At 39.1% G+C, this 26,228-nt stretch overlaps 1 protein-coding gene across 4 annotated transcripts in view; it reads right to left on the bottom strand.

The window, feature by feature from the left end:
* Positions 1-26,228, bottom strand: part of SLC26A7 (solute carrier family 26 member 7) — a 123,405-nt gene that overhangs the window by 86,986 nt on the left and 10,191 nt on the right. For 2 of the 4 annotated variants that reach the window (XR_006198176.1, XM_042923523.1), the window contains 2 exons: positions 11,603-11,713; positions 9,677-9,849 (listed from right to left, as the gene is read on the bottom strand). The exons of 1 other annotated variant lie outside the window; for it this stretch is intronic. Coding sequence is in view for 1 of the 3 variants with exons in the window: in XM_042923523.1 (XP_042779457.1) it covers positions 9,677-9,849; positions 11,603-11,713 (284 nt within the window). In the remaining 2 variants the exon portion in view is untranslated. Of the gene's footprint in view, positions 1-955; positions 1,013-9,676; positions 9,850-11,602; positions 11,714-26,228 lie in introns of those variants that run through there. One more of the 4 variants, XM_042923525.1, reaches the window with a different exon arrangement.

The following is a 26,228-nucleotide window of genomic DNA, read 5'->3' as shown; positions in this document are numbered from 1 at the left end:
AATGGGCAAAACGCCCAACATGAGAATAATAAAAGCTACAGGGAGAAGAGAAGAATGGTTTTAAAAGTGCCTTGACTATTACTGAGTGTTTGTTTCCCCAACCTAAATGCTTACTGATGTTGGCATTTTAAACAGGGCCACTTTGCCTGGAAATTAACACCCCATTTCTGTGAGTGAGCAAGCAATTCCTTTCTTGGCTGCTACTGTTTCTTGGCTACAAAATTCTTCTTTTTTCTTTTTTTTTTTTTTTTTTGAAAAGTAACACTAATAACACAAAATTGTGTCAGTTACAGCAGAAACACTTCCTTTGCAAAATGAGACATATAATGTACCTTAGAGGTAGATAGTAGAAATGGAAACAAAAAGATTCCCCGACCAGAAAGTTCAGTTACAATCAGATACTGCATAAGTTCTAATCACAGGGGTCCCTGCTATGTTATTACAAAAATGTAGAAAATCAACAACAATAAAGGTATACAGAGGGGAAGAAACCAGACAAAAAATAATACAGTGAGTATATTTTTATGAAACTCTAAAAAATACAAACTAATCTATAGTGATTAATGGTTGATGGCAGGTGGGGGTCCTAAAGTAGTGAGAAGAAGGTCAAGTGTCAAGGAAAAATCTGGGGGAGTCACAACTATCTTGACTGTGGTGATGGCTTCATGGGTATGTGTGTATGTCAAAACTTGTCAAATGGCACACTCTAAATATGGGGAATTTATGTGTGGCAATTATACCTCAATAAAATTGTTTTTAAAGGGCCCATTACCTAATCTACAACATGGAAACCTGTCACATTACATTATTGTGGTTATATGCGTGCACTTTATACTAGCAATATAAACGAAATAGTAAGGGAGAAGAGAGACAGGAATTACTTCTTTGCCTGAATGACAATGAATGAGATATATTTGAATGCATTTATGTTTATGACATAATATAAACAGCTTACCTAAAAGGTAATCACATCACTCCTAAGCAAGTCTGTTTACTCTGATGAAAGCAGCCCACAGTAAGGAGTGCGTAATTCTCAGTGCAAGATAGACCAAGTAAACAAACAAACAAAAAAGAATAAGAGTATTGAGAACTTAAAACATAACCAATAAGGTAGAACTTACAGCTATATACTAACAGACTATGCCATCTTTTCCCCAAGTGCTCATGAAATATTTACAAAAATTGATCATATGTTAGGTTACAGGGAAAACATCAGAAAATTCGAAAGTGTAGATATATTACAAACAGCACTCTGTGACCACAGTGCAATAAGACCAGAAATTATTGGCACAATTGAAAAACAAAAAGACCCATTCATTTGGAAATTTATAACCTTTTCCTAAATAATTGTTGGGTGAAAGGGGGAAATATAAACTGAAAAGTACAGAATTTCTAAAAAATATTGACAGTTAAATACTATCAGAATCTACAGAAAACATTTCAAGCAATCAGCATGAGAAAATTCACTAAATGCACTAAATGCTTTTATCAATAAAAATTTTTAAATTATAGTAAATGATTGAATCCCCACCTCAAAAACTAGAAAAAGAACTAATAAACTAAAAAAAAAAAAAAAATAGCCAAAGAAAGGAAACAATAAAGATAAAGGCAGAGGCAGCAATAGAAAGAAGTAGACATACTATTTCAAAATCCTATTTTTTTAAAGAATGAAAATAGACAAACCACTAGCTAATTTTATTGAGAAAAAAAGATAAAAGCACAAATATAAAATGAGAAAATGTCAAAGCAGAAAACATTAAAACAAGAAACTGTTTGAAAATCATAAGAAATCAAAGACCTATGTACAAACAAATTTGAAAAGTTAGATAAAAAGGATAATTTTCTAGGGAATACAGATTACCAAATTTGACCATATTGGAGACAGAGTCCTGCAACTGACCGATTTTATAGAAGAAATAGAGAACATTATCAAGAAATTACCCCCAAAAAGAGCACCAGGAAACAGATTATTTCAATGGGATATTTTTAAAAGGACGATTCTACAAGCCTTCTAATACTAGACCCATCAGTAGTGCTTAAGAAAACTGAGGATAAAAGGTTAGGAAGAAAGTAAAATATGGATAACTAGATCTGCTAAAGAGCACAAAAAAGAAACCTGTAGTCCACTACCATTGAAGAAAAAGGATGTAAAAGTACTAGATAAAAATTTGATAAACAGAATCCAAAACCACTTTAAGAATAAAATACACCAGGGGTGCCTGGGTGGCTCAGCTGGTTAAGCATCTGACTTTAGCTCAGGCCACGATCTCGCAGTTTGTGAGTTGGAGCCCCACGTCGGGCTCTGTGCTGACAGCTCGGAGCCTGGAGCCTTTTTCGGATTCTGTGTCTCCCTCTCTCTCTGCCCCTCCCCCACTTGTACTTGTCTCTCTCTCTCTCTCTCAAAAATAAACATTAAAAAAAATCTTTTAAAGAATAATATACACCATGATCAAGTGGGAATTATTAAATTTTATTTTTGAATGTTTAATAGAAATTATTAAGGTTGGTTCAATGCTAGGAAATCCATTAATATGATATAACATATAATAGACTTCAGAGGAAAAAATAATATGATTATCTCTATAGGTGCTGGAAAAACCTATAGAAATATTCAATACTCTTTCTAATTTCTATTAAAATTCAAAAATATAAAGCAGTAAATAATTTCTTAACATGGTAAAATATACACACTCCATTCTCAAGGCCAGTATCTTCACAGAGATGACATTTTGAGTAAGTTCAAGAAAAGACAAAAAAGCCCACGGTTTCCACTATTATTTGCCATTATAACAGATATCATCTAATGAAACTGAACAAGGGAAATCACAAATTATATTATTTTGTAAAAAAAGGAAGTAAAAATATCTTTATAAAATACTGGAAAATTAATGAATAATAAAACTCATTTAAACTTTTTTACAGTTTATTTTTTGAGAGACAGAGAGAGACAAGGGGAGGAGCAGGAAGGGATGGAGAGAGAGAGAGAGAGAGAGAGAGAGAGACAGAGAGAGAGAGAGAGACAGAGAGAGAGAGAATCCCAAGCAGGCTCTGCACTGTCAGCTAAGAGCCCTATGTGAGGCTCAAACTCACAAACCGTGAGATCAGGACCTGAGCTGAAATCAAGAGTCAGACACTTAACTGACTGAGCCACCCAGATGCCCCTAAAACTCATTTAAATAGTAAAAAAATAAATAAATAAAACCAACAACTCAGTAAGAACTCAATAAGGTATCAGGATATATAATTAATAGACCAAAGCACTCCATATATACACATACACAATACTGGAGCTTGCTTATTCACTTTCTTCATCCAAAAATAATTTATGCTTTCCTGATAATGACATGTTCAGTTACCCCTCTTCCCACCAGACTGTATCTTCTATGAAAAGTGACCTCAGCCCATTCTCTCCCTCCTGTAGCCCCTATGTCTAAGGGATATCTGGCTAGGGTAGAGACCCAATAAGTCATTTTGTGGCTGGCGCTGATTTTAATCTTTCTAGCAACTATCATGTTCTTTAACACTCCAGTTTTGTTCACTTTTCTTTTTGTGAGGTATTCAAGGAAGGAATGCCTTTCCATCCCCAGAGGTGAATTTTAATTAGTCTAAGGCAATCATGGTAATATTACCCCCACCTCATTGGCAATTAATTTAAGAATGGGCATGTGATACTTTTAAGTATGAGAAGTCGGATGGGAACTTTCTAGTGAAAGTTTTCCTTCCTGAAAAAACAATGTACAAGGAGAAACTGCCATTTTTCTGAGTCTTGCTGTGATTATGTGAGGAGATGTGCCTGGCACGATGGCAACATCTTGAATCATGCAGTTATGGGGCATGGGGTCACCCAGGAAGAAAAGTAACCAGCCAAGAGTGGCATAGCAGGGAGATAGAAAAAGCACAGGCCATTGATGAACTTACAGGTACTGAATTAACCAACCAGAAATTTTGCTACCACCAGAATTCTTGTTATATGAAACACTAAAATCCATCTTTTAAGACACTTTTGTGTGGATATTATATTTTCTGCAGCTGAAAGCATCTTAACAGATACATTTGTTAAATAAAGAAATGAATGGGAAAATATCAATAGCTTTTATAGACAGAAACAATAACTAGGTAGAGGACATAATGGTAGAGAAGTCCCCAGGCATAAGAGTAACAAAGACGATTAAATACTTAAGAATAAATACTCAGGAATAAATGCACAAAACCCGTGAGAGGAAAGACTCCTGAAAGACTAACAAGTCTGACAAAATTAGACTGCGACAAAAAGAAAGGCCCCTGTTCTTGGATAGGATAATTCAATGTCATAAAGATGTCAATTTAACACAATCTTGATAAAAATATCAGCAAGTTTTTTTTTCAATGGAGCTAGACAAGTTGATGCTAAAGTTCAGAAGAAAGAACAAACTTGCAGAAATAGCCAGAAACATACTAAGACATAAAAACTGCAAAGGTGAACTAGTCCTACCAGATCAAACCAAACTACCTGTCTTAATAATTAAAACAGGGTGCTACTGCCTCAAGAATATATATACAGACCAATAGGATAGGACAGGATAGGATAGGATGGAATGGGACAGGACAGGATAGGATGGGATAGGATAGGACAGGACGGGACGGGACGGGATGGGATGGGATGGGATAGGATGGGATGGGATGGGACGGGACGGGACAAGACAGGACGGGACAGGACAGGACAGGATAGGATAGGATAGGATAGGATAGAAAAGAGCAGGTCTAAGTAAGTATGGAAATGGTAAAGGTAGCATTATAAACTATAGTAGCAAAGGTGAGCGTTTTAATAAACATCACTGGCCCAACTGGGCAGCCACTTGGAAAAAGAATGCAATTAGATCCTTATCTCCCACCGCACACAAGAATAAATTCCACACTGACCAGGATAGTAAATGCAAAAGAAAGTCAAATAGAAAATAATTTAGGGGTGCCTGGGTGGCTCAGTTGGTTAAGTGTCTGACTTAGGCTCAGGTCATGAGTTCTAGCCCCATGACAGGCTCTGTGCTGACAGCTCAGAGCCTAGAGCGAGCCTGCCTCGGATTCTGTGTCTCCCTCTCTATCCCTCTCCCACTTGCTCTCTCTCTCTCTCTCAAAAATAAATAAACATTAAAAAAAATTTTAAAAAGAACTTAATAAATTAAAATTTTAAGAATATTGTGAATTCTTCTATAAACTTAGTGTAAAGGGAAAGCTTTCTTTTTTTTTAACAAAGTTTATTTATTTTGAGAGAGAGAGAGAGAGTGCAAATGGGGAGGGACAAAAAGAGAAGGAAAGAGAGAATCCCAAGCAGGCTCCACGCTGCCAGTCTAGAGTTCAAACCCACAAATCTGTAGATCATGATCTGAGCCAAAACTAAGAGTCAGACGCTTCACCAATGGAGCCACTCAGGCGCCCCATGGGAAAGCTTTCTAATATTGACAAAGTCCAGAGACAATTAAAAATATGATTGATAAATCTGACTACATAAATTTTTTTTAATTGCCTGGTAAAATCTTGCCAAATTAGATTAAAACACTTGCAGCATATATCACAGTAAAGGGCTAATATCCATATATATAAAGAACTCTTAAAATTTGAGGGAAAAGGGAACAAAACTCTAATACAAAAATTAGAAAAATATATGAACACATAATCCACAAAACTGTTACAAAATATATATGCGAAGATGTTATAATTTGACATCACTCATAATTTAAGAAATGCAACTTACCCTTGAATAACATTTCTCACTTATCTGATTAAAATTTTTAAATCTAGGGGCGTCTGGGTGGCTTAGTTAGTTAAGTGTGGAATTCTTGATTTCTGTTCAGACCTTAATCTCACGCTTCGTGAGATCAAGCCCCCAGTGGGCTCCATGCTGACAGTGCAGGCCGGCTTGGGATTCTCTCTCCCCTTCTCTCTCTGTCTCTCCCCCACTCGTGTGTGTGTGTGTGTGTGTGTGTGTGTGTGTGTGTGTGTGTGTATGCGTACGTGTGCACATTCTCTCTTTTTCTCAAAATAAATAAATAAAATAAACATTAAAAAATTTTAAGTCTGACAATACATTCTGTTGGTGAGGCAGAGGGTGCTCTCGTGTATTTCTGTCGGACTGCAAATGGCTACAACCCTTTTGGCAGGGAATTTGAAAATATCTAACAAGACTACATTGACCTTTCGAGACAGGAATCCCATGCTAGGAATTCACCTTAGACACTACCAACATTATGAAAATACATATGCACATTCACAGTATCATTGCTTACAACTGCAAAATACTGGAGTCAATTTATATGCCCAAATAGAGGAGGATGTGTTGAATAAACAGTGGCACAGCCATACAGTTGAGCACTATGCAGCAATAAAAAGTATGAGGGGCATTTCTAGGAGCTGACATGGAATGATTTCCAGGATATGCTACTGTTAAGTGAAAAAAGTCAAATACAAAAGATTATCTTTCATGTAAGAAAGAAGAGTAAATAAGAAAATATTCATTTTGTAAAAGTATAAACCAGAAATGACTGAGATAGGTCACCCATAGGAGATGGGTTAAAATAGAGCGGAAATCAGAGGGAGAAATGGGGATGAGTTGGGGAGAATGACAGTTCTCCGAATGTACCGTTTTTCATAGTCTCTTCGTGTTATAGTAACTAAAGTCACCAAATGTCAGACTCAATTCTCTTAAAATCACAAAATTATTACCTGGCATGATGCCTGCTATTTCTTGGTTTTCAGATTCGGAACTAATAGTTCATTTTCTAATGCACTAACTTTTCTGAGAATCTACCATGTGCAGAGTGCTATGCTAAGTGCTATGAAGACTGGAAAACAGATGTAGATACTGTAATTAACCTTAAAAACATTGTGTTCCAAATAACATCTAATATACAAAGCAAACCAAAATATTATGGGTGTACAGAAAGTTGGAGGAAAGGCAAAAAAGAGCAATTCTCAAAATAAAATCTGAAATTTTATGGTATGAAAACCATTTGCTATAAACATACATCTTAATTCTAACTCCCTTATTGTTTCATGCCATAGTTTCTCCTAAAAATAACACCAGACATGTTAAAATTAAAGAGAAAGACATACTAGCATCATTAAAACAATATTGAGGAATGTAAGTCGAGTAAAGAAATGGAGAAACAGTTGAAAGGGAAACGAAGTTAAATAAATAAAAGCAACAACTTAGGGGGGAACGTTATTGGTGAACTACCAGAAAAAAAAGGAAAAGCACTAAGTCACAAAGACCTTACTATCTAATGAAAAAACAAAAACCAAAAGACAAAAAACAAAAAAGCAGACCAGTTCATCAATTGAATGGGTTGCCAGACATTGAAGAACCTGTTTCCATGACCTCTTGTAACACAAAATGCAATAAATGTCTACATAGTGTAAGCTCTGGTGGTAGGGTCATCGCTTACTTACAGCTGAGAGCATTTCCAACTGATACACAATCTGTGAACCACATCGGATGTGACGGTTTCAAGCACCTTAACGATATAATTTTATTCACCTAACTAGTTCCATCAGCTGGAATTAAAAATAAGTAAGACAAGGTAAACAAACACCATCTGTGTTTGTAGAAGCTGGACACCTTGGTACTGCCCTCCTATTCGGTAGGTTTCAAATCCGAAGGAGGAAAGGAAAAAGGACCGAAAAGCTGGATCCAGCAGACCCAAACAGATCCTACGGTTCTGGTTGACAATGGACAGATGAGTTTGGAGGTCAAATAAAGTCCAGCCATCTGTTCAAAAATTGGCTAAAACGTGGGTCACATATCCAGGATCAGAGCTAAAGACAAAGGAAAGCAGATGTTTGATGAAGTTATAAGACAAAACATGCAACTCTCTGGACCAGATTTTACATGTAATAAAAGTCCATGAAAACCAAATTATTTTTATTATCTTTAATAATATCCTGTTTTACTCTTGTGATTCTAGGGAGTTTCTTTCCGAGAAATGAAACATTAATTTTTTATGTTGTTTGAATCCTGGCTTTTACTTTTATATTTTATTATCATTTGAATTCTTAATCCAAATATGCTAGATAATAACAAAATACCTGATGATTGTTTTTTAAACTATGGAAAATGGTTAAAATGAGCCTAACCAGAAGGCTACTGGGTTTTATTGTTAATTATTTACTCTCTTGGATTTTTAAAAATGGCAATAATATACACCTAAAACTACCTGTTCTGTGCTTAATAGAATAAGAAGAAGTCCAAACCTAGTAAAAACCATAAACTCAAAGAAAGCCATGAATGGAAAATAATGGGACCAGAAGGAGTAGTGGTATTATCTTTGCTGTGCTAATACAGAGATTTTTATTTTATTTTAAATGAACAGAAATCAAGGAAGACCTATACCAAATCTATGGCAACATATCAATTTCTGAATCATCAGTTCACATGGCTCATTATTTCTGAGGTGGACACAGATGACATGTCCATTAGAAGGCCTCACAGTGGCCCATCAAGGCAGAAGAGGCCACTGAGCCTACCTGTGCAAGTGTCAGAATACATGGACATCATCCATGTTTAAAAATATATAATGAAGGTCACAGGATGCTCAACCAGTTTGTATTTCATGAAAGCCCCGCTATGGCCATAAAAGATACCTACTGGCCTTCCAGTCTGGTAGTTTCCTAGGCAAAACTGCTGCTCAGATGATCTATTCACTAAAGACCTAGGAAGAGTGGAGTTAGTATTGGTCTTACATCTTCAATTCTCCCACACTTTTTACAGAGCTAGAAGGCAACATAACTCTAACAATGTGTTTCCTTCCCTCGAGATCACATCTTTTCTTCTAAACCTCCAATTCCAGGCAATCATCAACTACCCTTTTTTCCCTTCTTGACCTTTATACCATCTTTGACCTTGTAAATAATGTTACACTGTAACAGTGAGCCTCTGCCAACCCAGAAAACCGCCACCCGGGAAGTTTATGTACATGTAACTCAAGAGAAAGCAGAGGAAAAAGCCAAAACGGCTGTCAGACAAATTCCATGTCTAGTAGTCAGTCCCCGCCCCCACATTTATTTTATACTCACTTCTGAATTACCTAATTCTGACAACTGATTGGAGACAGCAAACTACACAGTCTGATATTTTGAAGGAACAGACAGGCTAGAGCAGGCCTGGCAACCAAATAGATGCCTGAGGTGGAAAGGGGCAATGGCTGGTGCCAGTCTGAGTCGAAAGACTTCACACCAGCCGGTGTGTGGCACCAATGAAACACCACTTGTTACCGCTATAGGCGGTAACATCATAAAATCTGAAAATCGGGAAGGACCCTAGAAATCTAGTCATGTCTCTTCCCACTGCAGGAACTTCTACCTTATTTTGCAGTGATGATCCAGTCACTGTATGAACACCAGGATTGCCTCACTGCCTTATAAGGAAGCCTATTCCACTTTGTAAAACATTCTTCAGAAATCGTGTTTTTGAAAAGTCAACAATTACTTTCCTGTAACTTCGATTTCTTGATTCTGATTCATTTATTCAACTAGCACTTACAGAGTAACTACCCTTATAGTAGACAGTATTCCCATAAAGATAAAACACATCTGGGCTTCATCCATCTCGAGAGACAAAGACATGAACACGAATAAAAATAAACCACCAACTGCCTGTCCTTCCACTGTCTCCCTTTCTTCATTGCCAAGTCGCAGCACCACTTACCTGAATCACACCTCCCAAGAAGGAAACGGCTGCAGCAACACCAATCCTTTGCATCTCAAAGTCAGATAAACCCACTATGCTTGTGTTACTCTGCGTGGTGAGGTTCTGGCTGCTCAGAGGGACAAGCCGTTCCACTGCATTGGCTGATATTAAGGATGTCAAGGCGAAGGTGCCTAAAAGGGAGTGATGGTGGGGGTGGGGGAATCTTCTGTTAGTAACGGACTCGATAACAATGGTTGGATTCCACCATTAAAGCTGAATCCATCTGCTGGGTGTAAAACCAGATAGATTTATCGGAAACACTCTTCTCAGCACCCCGACTCATCCACCCTTCTCTCCACAGAACAAACAAACTTTCCTACATAAACACATTTTCCTTCAACACACAGCCACACCAATCTCCTTGCCCTTCCCTCCCAAGCCTTACAATTTCCCACCTCTCTGAGCACGGAGAATGTCCTCAGGGCAGGGATTAAGATCATGGCCTGGACTTGAACGTCAGTCCTCTATTTATCAATAATGTGACTTAAAGCACCTTACTCTGAGTCTGCATTACCTCATCCATAAAGCCTATCCATAATATCTACCTTTCAGGGCTTGGGGGAAATATAAGTGAGATGATAAATATGAAAACCTCAGTAGGCTCAGTAGCTAACTACGAGCTCATTCACTTCAATTTTAAACCAGTACAACTCATTTCACACTTCTGACTTCTAAAACTGTAAGATAATAAACTTATCTCGTGTCAAGCCACGGAGCTCATGGTAATTTGTTACATCAGAAATAGGAAACCAACACAATCAATAACACAAACTGACCACTGAAGAAATAGACACATACTTAGAGGCTGAGATCTTAAGGGTACAAAATACATAGAACTCTATGGATATTTATGGTTAAATGTAGATTTATTATTTTTAATTTAATATTTAAGACTAAGGTATCGGGGCGCCTGGGTGGCTCAGTCAGTTAAGCGGCCGACTTCGGCTCAGGTCATGATCTCGTGGTCCATGAGTTCAAGCCCCACATCAGGCTCTGTGCTGACAGCTCAGAGCCTGGAGCCTGTTTCAGATTCTGTGTCTCCCTCTCTCTGACCCTCCCCTGTTCATGCTCTGTCTCTCCCGGTCTCAAAAATAAATAAAACGTTAAAAAAAATTAAAAAAAAAAAAAGACTAAGGTATCATTTTTGTAATAATAATAACTTATTAAATCTTTTCTAGAAAGTACTAAGTTAGACACTGTACATCAACTATCTCATCCAACTCTCACTACAGCCATATGATTTTTTTTTATTTCACTATCCGGAAAGCAGAAAACAGGCCTTTAAAGTGCTGTCCAAGGTCATGCAGATAGCAAACAACAAATGAGACATACACTCAGGACCATCTAACTTTAAAACCCAGGTTTTTAACCAGCTGGCTCTATTATGACTATTTGTGATATTTCACCTTTTATTTAGTAATGCAGAGATAGGCAAGGTAACAGATATACTAATTAAAGGGCATTATAGAACCTAACTGAGAAGAAACCTAAAAGATCCTTCAGTCCAAATATCGATTACATAAAAAAATATTTTTCAAAATTTGAGTAACTAAATTCTATACAGTATTTTCTTTCCCTCAAAGTGTATAATTTCTCTCAATTCACTGTAAATTCAAAATATATGGCCTTCTCTTATGACCTTTTTACAACCTAAAAATGCAAAGAATCTTTAAAATAAGCTTGATTACATAATAATATAGTAATATATTACAGTATGGGTCGAGTATCTGAGGCACAAAGAGATAAATGTCTTGTCCTAATATTTGCTGAGGTCTTCAGAAGTAAAGTTAGAATTGCTTTGAAATGTAATCAGTAACTAATGAGCACTTCTGGGTCGCTTTCATTAGTAACATGAGAAGCATAAACATAGACAGAAATTATTACCTGTGGCAACATGACGTCCCATTCCAAATATGGCGTAAATGATGGCAGGAAACAGAGACCCATATAAACCGAACACGGGGTGCACAGATGAGAGAATAGCAAAGGCCAACCCTGTCAAGCAGACCCAGGTAGTTAGGATCACCTTATAACCCCAAGATACAGTCCACTACAAAGCAGAAGGGATATCGGTTTGTTTAATGACAAAAGGGATTATGATTTAATTATTCTACTTGCTCAACGAGAGACTACATTACGATCCTCAATTACAGACCACTCCCTTATTTACTTTATATTTAAATTTCAATTCCAAAAGCTCTCATTTTTGGACCACTACTTTCCCCCTTGATTACAGAGGCGTCTATAAGGAAACGTTGGTTCAGAGAGTCTTCCTGGTAAAAGTGATAACATCACAAGCAAAATATTTCCACACACACTTTGAGGACCATTTCTATACTTTTGGTATTATTTTATTGGCACAATAGCATCTGCAGCATAGGTAAGACTGGTAGTATTACCAATGACAGATGAAAAGGTCAGGAAGGCTGGGACAAGAAGGACACGCACTCAAGGGGGCCTGGCTGGCAGCTTCCTGGCCGGCCTCACCTTGTGTATCACAGGGGCAGGCAGTGTGTGAGTCCGTGCTTTTCCTATCCTGGACTCCAGCCCATTTCAGATATAGTTTCTTAGAGTGAAAAACAACTTTTTACTTAAATAGTAAGGAGTAACTCATAGCTGTTCATTTTTATTCCTCATAGACACTACTGCCTACGTAGTGTGTATGTTACATACACATAGGAAACTTTCTCAGACATGTCTAAATAACCACAAGTGGTTTAAACGTGACCGAAATATATGCGAGTGTGAGCTCATTAAATTGGTCTTGCTTGTGGCTGGTCCTTGGCATTAAATGGCTAGTTAAGCTAGGTTCTGACATTTCCATTCAAGTCTACACAACTTGATGATAGGCATTTGATTAAGCATAATGCACTCTATAAATAAGGTACAAAGAGACTTGAGGAAGGGAGTGGTGTTAGAATACAGATTACCCAAATATAAGGTAAATTCATTATTCACACTATGGAGCCCAACAATATGGTTCCAAGATCATACTTTTTACTGTTTAACTTTTGCTCTTTTAAAATTAGGCTTAATTTCTTTTTAAATATGTAAACTCTAGTTACACATCAGATATTTTTTCAAACCCTACAAGACATCTTACCTTCAATTAAAATACATAAAAGGCTACCAATGACCAGTCCCTGATTTATTTTTAAAAACTCATCTGGATTGCTATTTACATACAATGTCTTCTTAAATGTCTGATGAAAATAAATAAAAAGTGATTATAGAAGGGTCAGTGGCAGAGGCTGTTCTAGAATTTCAGGCATACAGGATGAGAGGCAGCACGCTGGTTATCGGGAAGGATGGTGTTAAGTCTTCCCCACCCCACCAACAAGCCCCTCCTGGCATTTATAGCTTATGCAACTTTGTAAAAAGCGTACATTGCATCAGCCATGCAGAAAGCTAGAAAATAACTTTTTTCATTCATTTTCAGAATGAGTTACCTGAAAAAAAATTACCAATCAAGAGACAGAATGCTGAGTGTTTCCAGGTAAGAAATAACATGACCCACATTTCAGAAGATCCCCCAGATCTACTAAATCAATGATGGGGGCAAAGGGAAATTGCATGCAGCATCTTTAACAAAAGCATCTTGGATGAAATCATATGCATGCTAAATTTTGATAAATGTGGTAAATCTCAGCAAGATAGGAGTTGGCCTATTTGACCACATTTTTATCCTACCTGCAGCAGCAAATGTAGAGACCAAGCTAGAAGCAGTGGGATCCTGCCTCTTGCCTCGTGAATAGCTACCTCTTTATGTTTGTTTTATTGTTTTATATCTTTCTGTCTTTCTTGTCCTCCCTCCCTCCCTCTCTTTTCCTCTCCCTCTCTCTCCGTCTGTCTCTATCTCCATCCCCCAAATCTATATATAGCAAAATCAGTTCAAAAACAGAATTTCTCTGGATCTTATATTCTTACCAAATTAAAATGGGCACCATCGTGTAAAACATGTTTAACTCAAATCTTTAAGAGATCTCTAAACCCATATGTGCAAAACAATCACTTCAGTAGATTCTACAAAAACAAGCTCAAAGACCAGAGATCCTGTAGACACTTCCTTCATTTCATCGGATACTGACACTGAGCTTTCCCTTTAAACAACAGTGTCTTTCACCCTCAGCCAGAATCTCCTTCTCTGCTAAGACGGCAGTGAACAATGGCCCAAATAAAAGAGGAATGGACGAATGTAGATAAACAGTGCTTTAAAACTTCAAATACTCCTTCCACAAATAAGAACCATAAAACCCAAGCCATCCTCCCACACATACCTCCAAAAGCACAGGGGGCTGGATAAAATTTCCTTATTCTGATTCATTTATTGTTTTGGATCACAACATAAGCCACATACATATTTTCATACACAACACACTAACCCAGCTAAATATGTTAAATACTACAAAAAAGGTGAAAGTATTGACTGGCTTGAGTCACTTACAAATTAGCCACATTATCTACACTCTTCTCCATATTTCTAAAACAGGGTATTCGATAAATTAAGAGCAGAATTACAGCCCTCTAACTCTCCAATTTCGGGAGGAAAAACTTCAAATGCTAATAAATATTTGTATTACCCAATCTAGTTGAGATTGGAGGAGAAGCAAGACAACAAAAAGAAGGATCAAGAAATAAAAACAAAGTAAGTATTAGGCCACAGGGTGCCCAAAAGGGGATATGGAGGAAACAGAGAGCAAAGGGGAAAGGGAGAGAGAGAGGGAGAGGGGGAGAGGGAGAGGGGGAGAGAGAGAGAGACAGAGAGACATTGGAGGAGGGAGCCGAAACCTTAAGGTCTTTAGAGGGCCGATTATTTTTAAAGATCAAAAATCATATATTGGTCACTGTCTGAAGGCTTTGAAAGGTGCAGTTTTTAAGAAAACATGTTTTGTAGGTGTAGTGATGACTATTACAGTACAGGAATAGGATAGACTCCATATTCCCACATCAATATCATCAGTAGTTTCAGGACTTGCAAACACTACCAAAATTTCAAGGGCCCCTGAGCACAAAGTCAAACATTGCCGACCAGTCCCTTGCCCCTCCAACCCAGGCAGGCTGAAGTGCCGTGCGAATGGCTTCCCTAAACACAGTGCCTGACCCTGAGGAAGACGAAGAACCAAAGCAGATAGGTAACTCAGTCTCTACCTCTGCTCCTACGACAACTTCTCTGCTGAGATGCCTAGAAAGCCACTCGGTCACTACTGGTGAGAAAGAGAACTGTTTATCACAGAACTGTTTTATACTTTAAGATACAGATTTTGTTTTCTGTTTCAGCCCAGTCTTATCTGCATTTACGTGATAGCAATTATTCAGAAAATCAAAGAAACCTGACACTGCAGAAGATCATGTCTAGTAAGTAAATAACGTGTTGGAAGTTGGGGATTGGGTATTGGGGTTACACGTGGAGAGCCACTGCTGGAGACTATGTTTTGTTGGCTCAGTGACCTCACCTGTTTATTCTAAGGTCAGGCAGCTAGGACTCAGAATCACTGGTTTTACTCCCCTTAGAACTGGGGTTTTTAAAACTTTTTTTAGAAAAGTTTTTTTTTAATTTTTTTTTAATCTTTATTTATTTTTGAGAGAGAGACAGAGTGTGAGCAGGGGAGAAGAGAGAGAGGGAGACACAGAATCCGAAGCAGGCTGTCAGCACAGAGCCCGACGCAGGGCTCGAGCTCACCAACTATGAGATCATGACCTGAGCCGAAGTCGGTCGCTCAACCGACTGAGCCACCCTGGTGCCCCTGAATTGAGTTTTTATATGAAGTAATACAATTTAATTGCCTCATTAATCTCTCCAATTTCCAGTATATCAGAAAGAAAAAATTTACAAAAATATCAAGAGTGAACCCAGGCTGATGGGCTCATGCAAAGACTCCAGAGGCTCCTCCCAGGCTTCATCTAACTGAAGCCTCTGCAGGATCACTCAGCACTAAATGCAAATGAGATAAAGGTGCCCCCTGCTGGATGATCGACCCACCTTATCTGTGACCTGTGTCTGAGGAACTGCTCCCCAGAAAAGCATAGAAAGATTTCCTTATCTTCTGCAAAAATGGAAGCTTTTAGTTTGTTCAGTCTCGAAAATATTCATGTCTCAAAATCATGTTAAAGCGCTGTATTCAATTTGTTTCAAGTTGCCAAGGAGAAATCAAACACTACTTTTCAGTTCTCCGTGCTGGGCCCACAGACGAATTACTGCATTTAGGTGTGGTTGAGGGAGGAACTCTAGAATTTGAGATATTTATTTTAAAAGCAAAGCTGAGCTTCTTATCCTAATAAGTCACATCACTTAATAAATTATAGCATTACCCAAGTAACACCCCCTCGGTAAAGAAACTTCATAGGAGCAAAAGCCAATAACAAAAGCTTAATTATTTCTTATAAATGCCTAGGGGGTGGGAGTGGAAGATGTCATGAATATGGAGCATCAGAAGTATTTTTGTGTTCATTTCAGAACTTATTCTGAGCCCAGAATGGCTAAAGATAGAAGCACTTAAAGTTCTCATTCCAAGGAGTAAGGACTAAGTGTCAAGAGTTCCGTGAGAGTCAGAGAAAGTGTTCAGAATTTAGAGAAAGTACTAACAATAAGGCTCAAAGAAAGGAAATGAAAGATTCAATCCTGTGCCGCAGTCCTTAATCACTGACTTAAGGTTCTTATGAGGAGCCTTTTTAATGAAAATGAAAGGGCAGCTTATAGAATAAAGGAAATGGAAAGTAAGATGAACCCAAAGTACTTTTACAGGTTAACAGTTAAAAAGGAGAAATCACTGCCTAATGATATAAGGTGGCTTGCAGTTCTGTTCTCCCTGTCTTCCTCCCTCCCTTCCTTCTCCCAAACTTCTCCTTTCCTCTTTCTCTATTTTTAAAATGATCTCCTATTTTCTAAGGTGGTAGAAATATCTGGAATCAAAACATTGGAGCAGTGGGAAGATAAGAATATTGAGTCACTACAAATGGCCTATTAGCTACACGTTGTATTTCCTCTTCAAATGATGAATCATTTGCCCCAGGAGTAAAAGCAGAATTGGTACATTTACAAATCTAATAATGAAAACTAATTTAAAATATGTGAACACACACACACACACACACACACACACACACACACACACGCAAAGTCAGGACTCCCACACAGTGTGGAATGTTTCTGGATGGGTTACTGGCCAGCTGAACAAAGGGAATTTCGTATGTCACACACACCACCAACATTTAGGCCCTCAAGAGAAGCAAAGCCTAGACATGCCCTCACTCCATCCATGGATTCTAGCAGGGAAAACCTCTGGGTCCTTCAAAATCTAAGTTGATTACTTTCCGTGACTCCTACATACTGCTGAGAATATGTGCTTCTCAATTTTAGATAGGGCACATAACCTTCATTCATAGAGCAAACGAATGGACACGGGCCCCAAGCTGACCAAAGCCACCAACCACCACAGCTTCAAGCCAGTTGAATTCCCCAGTCAGATTTATAAATCTAATAATGTCCCCAGTCAGATTTCACTGATAAGGAGGGGCCTATGGAACACTGCAAAGCCTCCATATTTTTGTTCCTCCTCTATTCCCATAGGATGAAATTCCTGTCTACAACATGGGGATAATGTTACCACCTGCACTCTGGTTGAACAGGTCATTGGCTTCCGTGGTACAACATTTGCTGTTTTTAGCCACCCATCTCCATTTTCCCTTCTGTTGGTAGCAGGACACCAATTTCCTTCGGGAAGTCCCTCCTTCCACCCAAAGAACATGGGCTGAGAAAAGGCGAGTTGCCTCCTACCCCAGGCTCTAGGTGGGGACACATGGCTCAGCCTGGCCAATTGGAGATTTGCATTCCTTCCCCAAAGCATCTAGTGTAGAGAAGGACATGGGATACCTTCATGCTTAATGAAAATCCATTTCACTTTTATTAGAATTGTTAATGAATACATAACTACCTAAGAATATATACCTAATTCTTTGTATTAAAATAACTTATGTAGTAACTATGCAAGGAAATGACCTGAATAGTCATCAATATAGAGACGATTAGATGAATTTTAGTATAACAGTACTATGGAATATTACACAGCTCTTAAAAAGAATGGATTAGATCCATATCCACTAATCTGGAGACATGTTGATTATATACTGTTAGATAGGACAAACAAGTTGTAGGCTTATATTTTTTATGTAATACTTTATGCAAAAATCCCAGGAGATTCCACATCTTTTTACACATTTTTGAAACTTTTTTCACCCTGTATGTTGTTCATAAACCTATCCAACTTACACACTTTTGATAGAGACTTCTAAAAGCAACCTGAACGTTATCCTGAATGTTATAGAAGTCATTAGATTCTTTTTCTAATGGAAGCAAGGTGACGAGGTTTGATTTTTACATTTTTTTAATGTACGTTTATTTTTGAGAGAGAGACAGAGCGCAAGCAGGTGAGGGACAGAGAGACAGAGACACAGAATCTGAAGCAGGCTCCAGGGTCTGAGCTGTCAGCACACAGCCCGACATGGGGCTCAAACCCGAGAACCGTGAGATCATGACCTGAGCAGAAGTTTTACACTTGACTGACTGAGCCACCCAGGCGCTTCTTCAGCAAATTAGTCCAGCAGTTATGTGGAAGACACACAAGATGGGTGGAAGGAACAGTTAGAAAACTACTGCCGATATCCAAGTAGTAGCAGTAGGCAAAGAAAATGTGGTTCCACCACATATAAATAGCCATTACACACACAGTTGACAAAACAAATCAGTTCCCTGGCCTATGGCGTTAGCACAGAACACTTTCTTCCCAGAACATGTCACGGGGTCAAAGGCGACTGACCGGATATGAGTGGACATGACAGGAACCTCATAAAAGACAGCGAACATCCTGCTTTAGGCCCAAAGAGAGTGGACAGGTAAACGTGAGAAGCCTGAAGGCCTGGTCAACGCCAAAATTGGAAAAGCGAAGGAATTGCCAGATGCATGGGAAGAGAATTAGGAAAAAAGGCATAAAGAAGTCAAGGCCAAAGTCTGTGGCAATTCCACAGAAACAGTACACATGACAAAGAACAAAAATGTCCTTTGAATTGGATAACAGAAGGGCCAGTGGTGACCTCAGACTGAGCAGGTCCTGGGGGAAAGAGGGTGTAGGAACCAAGCGTGGGCGGGTTAAGGAATAGACGTGAGTGCAGGGAGAAGGGGCAGGAAACATGAACCAAACCCTGAAAATCCTTATTAATGAAGAGAAGAGAAGAAGGCTTGGTGCCAGATGGAGACATGGGAGTCAAAGAAAGTGGAGTTCGTTTATTTTCTTATTAGTTTTAAGATAGGACACATATGAGCACTTGGGCAGTCAGGTTTTATGAGCCCTAGATCTTACACATTTTGACAGGCTTCCTAGAAAAAATACTTAGAAAGTGAATTAAATTAAATTAAATTAACGAAGTGAATTAAAAAAAAACTGAGAAGTAGCATAAAATTAGTTACAAAGGTGCATATTTATTTACACTGAGAAATCATGCTAAATTATAAAAATCTGACAAACTCCACGATCAAATACCCACAAAAACTAATACACCATTTTTATTAACTTCCTGATATAACTCTACACTTCTTTTTCCCTTTATAATTGCAGGCTGTATATGCTCTGAACACTTCTTCACCTGAAAATAGTTTTTGTAACATTTTCTATAGAGACAACGGAAAGATAAATTTGGCTCTCCTCTTGCACATCACACATTTCTCATATATCATGTCAAGTGCTCTTGGCCTCGCCCGTCTCTCGTAGCCCTGCAGGAGCTGTCTGACTTCATGCAGTGCAATCTGACAGCTTCTCTTTTTCTTACCCTAGCATTTCTCTGTCGACACCTGCTCTGGGATTCTGTGAATGCCCAGACTCCCGCGTGTCAGCTCAGAGGCGTACCCAAGGGGTGCGCCTCTGACCGATGACAAAGTAAACTAGTGAATACACGTCTCCTTGTTTCTCCCCACTGAAAGATGGCCTGGAGGTTCAGGTGATACCTTCTTGGGGCCATGGCCCCCATGAGACAGCCATGTGCCTGCCACCTTGGAGGTAACCAGCCCCCTACCAGGCATACTCAGAGTCCTTCATTCCGGCCCTCCGGGCTTGCATTCCCTAATTATAAAGTTGCACAGAAGCCCTCTGACTCAGGTTCCAATTTCTGGGGAAGCAGACTAAAATATCAGTGTGTATTTAAGTTTGTTTTTTTATTACTGGTAGATTAGAAATTTTTATTTTAGCTTTATGACTAGTTACTAATATTATGTATAATTCAAACTAAAGACTCTTTTGAGGTTCTTGAAAGCTGTAAGATTTCAGGGCATTTCAAGTTTTCTCGTGCAGAAACTTAAATATTATTTGAGAATTGCCAACACTAATTAACCAGTTTCTTGAAAATGCCCTTGTTACACTGCTGTCCGATGAGTTTTACTTGCTCTCTGTCAGTGCCAGCCGTTTGTGGCAACTTCCTTTTAGCCGGATCCCAAAAACATCTGCAGCCACTCCAATGCCACCAGAAATAAGAGGCGTGACCCAAGGGAAGCTGAGTAGGGAAGAGGCAGTATTCTTAATCAACTTCTGGTAAAATATCTCGCTTTGGAATTTTTACAAAAATACATGACCATATGAAGACAACTGACCTTGGAAGAGGCACAAGCAAATGGAGATGCAGTATTGAACAGGGTGGATATTAAGCATGTAAATACAAGTATAATGTGCTTTGTATGTGAAATTACCAAGGGTAATGGGAGCATGATTAGCCTTCACTGGAGAGGGGCGTCTGGGGGATAATGCCCTTGAGTGAGGAAGCCGGCTTTTAAGAAAGGCCAACAGTTTGGGGTCCCTCAGTGGCTCAGTCGGTTAAGCATCTGACTCTTGATCTCAGCTCCGGTCATGATCTCAGGGTCAAGAGGATCGAGCCCCGGGTCAGCCTCTGCGCTGACAGTGTGGAGCCTGTTTGGGATTCTCTCTCTGCCCCTCCCCCACGCTCTCTCTCAAAATAAATAAACAGTAAAAAAAATAAAATAAAATAAAATAAAATAAAATAAAACCGTAAAAAAAGAAAAAGGCAAACAGGCTGAGAGAATACCTTGCAAACATTTTGAAAGGGTGGATTTTATTCCCTACGGAAGCGGAGTTCCTAAGGATGCCCTGTAAAGGCTGGCCACAAAGCTATCTATCACTGGAAGTACCAGCCAGGGAGGAGGAGACACACAGCTGGACTAGAGGAAGGGAAGGGAGAGGAGAGATGATAAAGAAAGGGCCTGATTTCATGTGGCGATCAGGGATCCCAGGAACCAGAGGCAAGTGTGCAAGTATAAACTCAAATATACATGACACATGTCATTTCTTTGTTTCTTCTTACTGTATTTACTTTGGAGTGTGAGACCCACAAATTAGGAAGAGAAGGAGACTGAAACAGTAGATCCCTGGTTTCTCGGTCTTGAAGCAGGTCAATCTGAAGGACTTTCTCCAGGTCACTTCCATCTTTTAATATTTTAAAACATTTTTTTAAATGTTTATTTGTTTATTTTTGAAAGAGAGAGAAAGAGACAGAGCAGGAGCAGGGGAGGAGCAGAGAGGGAGGGAGACACAGAATCCGAAACAGGCTCCAGGCTGTCAGCACAGAGCCTGACGTGGGGCTCAAACTCACAAACCGTGAGATTATGACCTCAGCCGAAGCTGGATGCTCAACCGACTGAGCCACCCGGGCGCCCCCATCTTTTAATATTTTTAATACAAGAGTTGTTACCTAACTGTATTCAAAATTGTAATTTTCAGAGTAAAAAAAAAAAAAAAGTAATCCCTTAACTTTAGTGACATAATTATGTAAGTAAACATCAGACCATGCACGTAAGATTGCAACACTTTTCAGGTTGTGATGGCCTCAGTCACTTCAAAAATGGATTAGGTGCAGCCACCCTGCTCTGAGAGGGTTAATTCACTACTTAAAGATCATCCAGCTACTTCCGGAAAGGATTCATTAGCTCACCAGTTTCAAGTGGCTAAGTGTGTTAAGAGCAAACAGTAGGGCCCACGTGAAAATGAGGAAATGCTGAGCAGAGGAAAGGCACCCGTCGCTAATCTCCGACTCCAGACAAAACTGAGGAGCCCTTGTCTGTGCAGACCAGCGCCGACAGCCGCGGTCCCGGGCTGGCACTCCCTGCTCACATACTGCAGCCTCAGAGACGCAGGCGGCTTGGCCACATAAATCGTACCAAAGCAATAATGATGATCCTTCTGTCTGCTGTCTGCACAGTGCCGTCTTCCAGCAATACCCCCAGTTTATACACAACAAGCGAAAGCAGAGTGATCATGAACCCATAGGATACAAATACTCATTGAAATGTTCTTTTACCCAGTTTTGGACAAACATGCTGGCTCACAGGCATTGAGACCCAAAGAGAATGATACAATGAGCCTAAAATGACAACTCAGCTATTTGGCATCTCTTCCCATTCCCTTTTGGATTTGTCTGTTTTCACTTCTATTTCTGTCTTTTAACCAGGTAGGCGGGGGGAGGAAAGGTAAGTGGGAGAGAGAGAGAATCTTAGCACACCCATGCACAGAGTACCTGCAGATGTTAAATGATATCTGTCTAGCAAATGACACCAGTAACATCTAGAAGTAAGATTTGAAGCACCCTCTTGGCAAATTTGGGAGGGCACCTTTAACATTTTGTAAGATGCCTAGAATTCCTCTAGCTTAATTGTTCTGGGAGATTTCAGGCAAAACTGATATCTTCCATCTTCTTACCTTCCTTTTACCCTCAAGTAGCAGAGCTAAAATGAGATGTAGAAAAGCATCTGCCTACAATGAGACACCTACTATGTGCCAGCCACTTGAGCTACATCAATGAACAACCCAGACAAAAAACCCCACCTTTCTGGAGTTTACGTTCTCATGGGAAATAGAAAGTAGCAATTATAGCATTGAAATAACAGCATTTATTGAACACCTCTTTTGTGCTAGATTCTGTCCTGAGCACTTGATTTTCTCTCATTTAACCCCCAAAGTAAGTCTATCTACTAGGTGTTATTATTCCTATTCTACACCTAGGAAGACCTCACCTTAGAGCAGCGAAAGAAGTTGCCCAAGTGATGTAGTTGAAATTCAAAACCGAGGTCTTTCTGACAGTTACTCTATAAGTACTTGTAACCTTTTACTGTGTACCCAAATCCACCGTCAATTCCATTAGACATGTAAAGGGTCATGAGATATGAATTAGAAGGCCCTTGCCTGAAACAATTGAACAATTATATGTGCAGTTTATACAATGATCAGTGTGGTCAAAGTTCAGAGAAGATAGAAAAATACGGGAGCCAAAATCACAAAAAGTTTTACTGGAAGGCAAGAATTATTGAAGTAGGAGTTGAGGATAGGTAGCATTTTTTTTGTTCCGCAAGTTGCCCGCATTCCTGAAGAGTTGCAAAGCACTTTGTTGTGGTATACCTGAGTTTATTACTAAAAATATTTTCCAGGGCTCTCATAAAGTTTCACATTTTTGGTTTATTCTTCATGTCCTGGGAACTCTATGTTTCATACATATATTTTATCACATCAACCACACTTAGAACTCTTACCCACTGGCTCCCAGAGCACCATGATGCTAAGGGACCACATCTTCTCATTCCCCTTTGCTAGCTTCTCAGCCACTTAAATGTCAGATTCCCCAAAGTTGCTTCCATTCTGGTTCCTCTTTTTGTTCTACAAACTAATGAATTATCCCCATCCAATCCCATTGACTATAACCACCTCATATATACGAAACTGATTTTTTTTTACCCACTTTCTACAACGGCTAAAACATTTTTGTACACCTTGTGATTTTCTTGATGAGATACATCATGACCCCTCACAATGACATGGAGAAGAGCCAATTGTTTCAAATATATACACGCTAGTGATATCTCTCCTAAACCCCAGACCCAAATGGACATCAACCAGAGATTCTACAGGCACTCACATAACAAATCCAAGATGGAAATTGTTTATTTTGGTCCCTCCCACCACCAATCCCTCCATGAGGACGGAACAACACGCATTAAACACAAAACAAAATCACATACTGACATTCCTTATTTATTTATGCCCTATTTCAGAAAAGGGCATCACCTTCATTAGTCTTCCAATTCAAGAATCTAGGAATTATCAACAATGTTCTCTTTTTCACCCTCCCATCACAGAGCACGGAGCAAACTGCACCTACTCCACTTAATACTGGCAACTCTGTCCCTTCTCTCTATTTTCCCGCCACAACTTCTGCCTTGGTCTGTTCAGACCACAGTGCTTCCTTTCCTGAATAGAATTTCTCCTAACGAGTCTTTCCTAACTAGTTTCTTGCCTTGTTAAGCATGTAATATAAGCTGTTGCCAGAGTGATTATTCAAGAACACAAACCTCTGTCACACCCTGGCATACCTCAAGATCCACCAAGGCCCTCCATCACCTTGGAAAATAAGCCCAAACACTTTGTCCATGTTATTCAAGCTTTTTGTGATCTGGACCCTGCTATCCTCTCCAGCTACAACTCCCACCAAATTAAATTACTGATGAGTATTTAAACAAACTGTGTTCTTTTATTCTTATCATTGCATGTTTTTCCTTTATCCATAGCACCCTTCATCTATAAATTACCTGAGAAACTCTCATCTAGCCTTCAAGATCCAGTTAAAGTGTAATTTCTTCTTGAAACTTTCCCTAACTACAAACCTCAATCCCACTGCAGTGAGAGTTGATCTTGGACCCAGGTTCTAATCCTGAGTTGCTCCTGTATTTATCTTAGCTCTGACACTTTATTTCCCAGGTTGACCTTTTATGTCTTGCTCCCACTGGTTGACCTCCAGGTACTAAACTTTACACCTACCAGGATGAATTTGTATGTCTTAACTAAGCTTCTTGAGCCTGACCTCAATCCTACCTTCTCAAATGTCCTGAGTCTATCCAACCTCTCCCAGGTTACAGATACAACCTCAGTTCAAAGGGTAGAGCAGAAGTTCCCAGACCCTTTCTCCCTACCACCCTCCACCTCCCCCACCCAAAAGGAGGGCTGCTAATTGGAGAGGCCAGAGTTGAACACTCTTATGAGGCCTCATTCCTTTTGTTTTTAATTAACAAATTATACTCCAGTATTTATACAAATTATACTCCAGTATAATTAACAAAGAGTGTTAGTTTCAGGTGTAAAATACAGTGATTCAACAATTCCATACATTACTCAGTGCTCATTGTAATAAGTGTACTCTTAACCTGAGGCCACATTGCTTAATGGGTAAAGGTATGTTCACACATGTACATTTTTTCTCTTCCACTATTTCTTCATCCATGCTCCTAATATGACAAAAAGACCAGGGCTTGCCTCAAGGTAAGTTCTGGCATACCTCTCTCTCACTCTCTTTTCACAAGCACATCCAAACCTTAGCTTTACAAGAGAGAAGACCTCTTTGATCTCAGGTTCAAGTTGTTTTTGATACAATCCAGCTTAGCGAGAGCTATGCTTTAAACACTCAACACCAGCGCAGCTAATAAAGCGGGTCACTGATTGCCCTTCCCCAAATGTTACCTGTGTATATAGTTTCCTTGCCATCCTCTCCAGAGAAAGAGTGATTAGCAGGACTTGATTTCTTAAAGTGCCAACTCCTATAATGCCATATGTCTGCACTAATCCAGTCTTGCCAGCTTGTCAAGACTGCCACTTTGGTCTCTTTATTGGACCAGTTTTTACCACCAACTCTTCATTTCATGTTTTGTTATATAGATGGGCTGGTACTACTTTTCATGTTCCTAAATAAAAATACAGAATTCTTTGGCAGCTGCCTAGATTATGCAACCTACTCACAGCAGAAAGTGGCTGAAACCAATACTCTACAAACTTCCATTAAGAAAATGTTCCCACCCTTACATAGCCACACCAGATTGAGATCTTCAAGGCTGAATAACAAGATCATATTCTCATATACTTTGTACGAATTTCTGAGGAAGGAAAAAATAATAAGGCCCTTGTGGGCTGGAGTGTTGTCTTATACTTCTCTGTCTCTTTCCAAGAACATAGCAAAATACTGCGTAGTCTTTCAAGTATGTTTTTTAATAGAAATGAATAAAGCACCCTAGGAAGACAGATTAGTATTCTTGAAAACAAAATAATTAGGTGGCACTAGGCACTTCCAAGAACTACACATAAGAAATCAAACCCAAACTGTGTGGGTAATGATGAAAGTTACTTCCCTCCGGTAACTGGTTTGTGGTGGTCTTAGAATTGTTATTAGCAAACCACAGTATAATCAGCTGTCTGGTTCACAGCATCAGTGGGCTCAGGGCTCAGCGATATTACAAATGGGTCTCCCAGAGTCAATTTACATATGTTCAAGAACCACAACTATATGCAAACAAAATTCCCATAGACACACATTCTCTAGGTTCATAGACAAAGATCGTTAATCAAAGATCATTGGTTCTAATCACTAGAGGGGTTAAGGCAAATTACATCGTTCTGTTATCCCAGGGCTGCTTACACAGGTG

This window comes from Panthera leo, chromosome F2, assembly GCF_018350215.1.
Source record: "Panthera leo isolate Ple1 chromosome F2, P.leo_Ple1_pat1.1, whole genome shotgun sequence".
Taxonomy (NCBI): Eukaryota; Metazoa; Chordata; class Mammalia; order Carnivora; family Felidae; genus Panthera; species Panthera leo.
The sequence above is the reverse complement of the archived record's forward strand: the minus strand, read 5'-3'. Positions and strand labels throughout refer to the sequence as shown.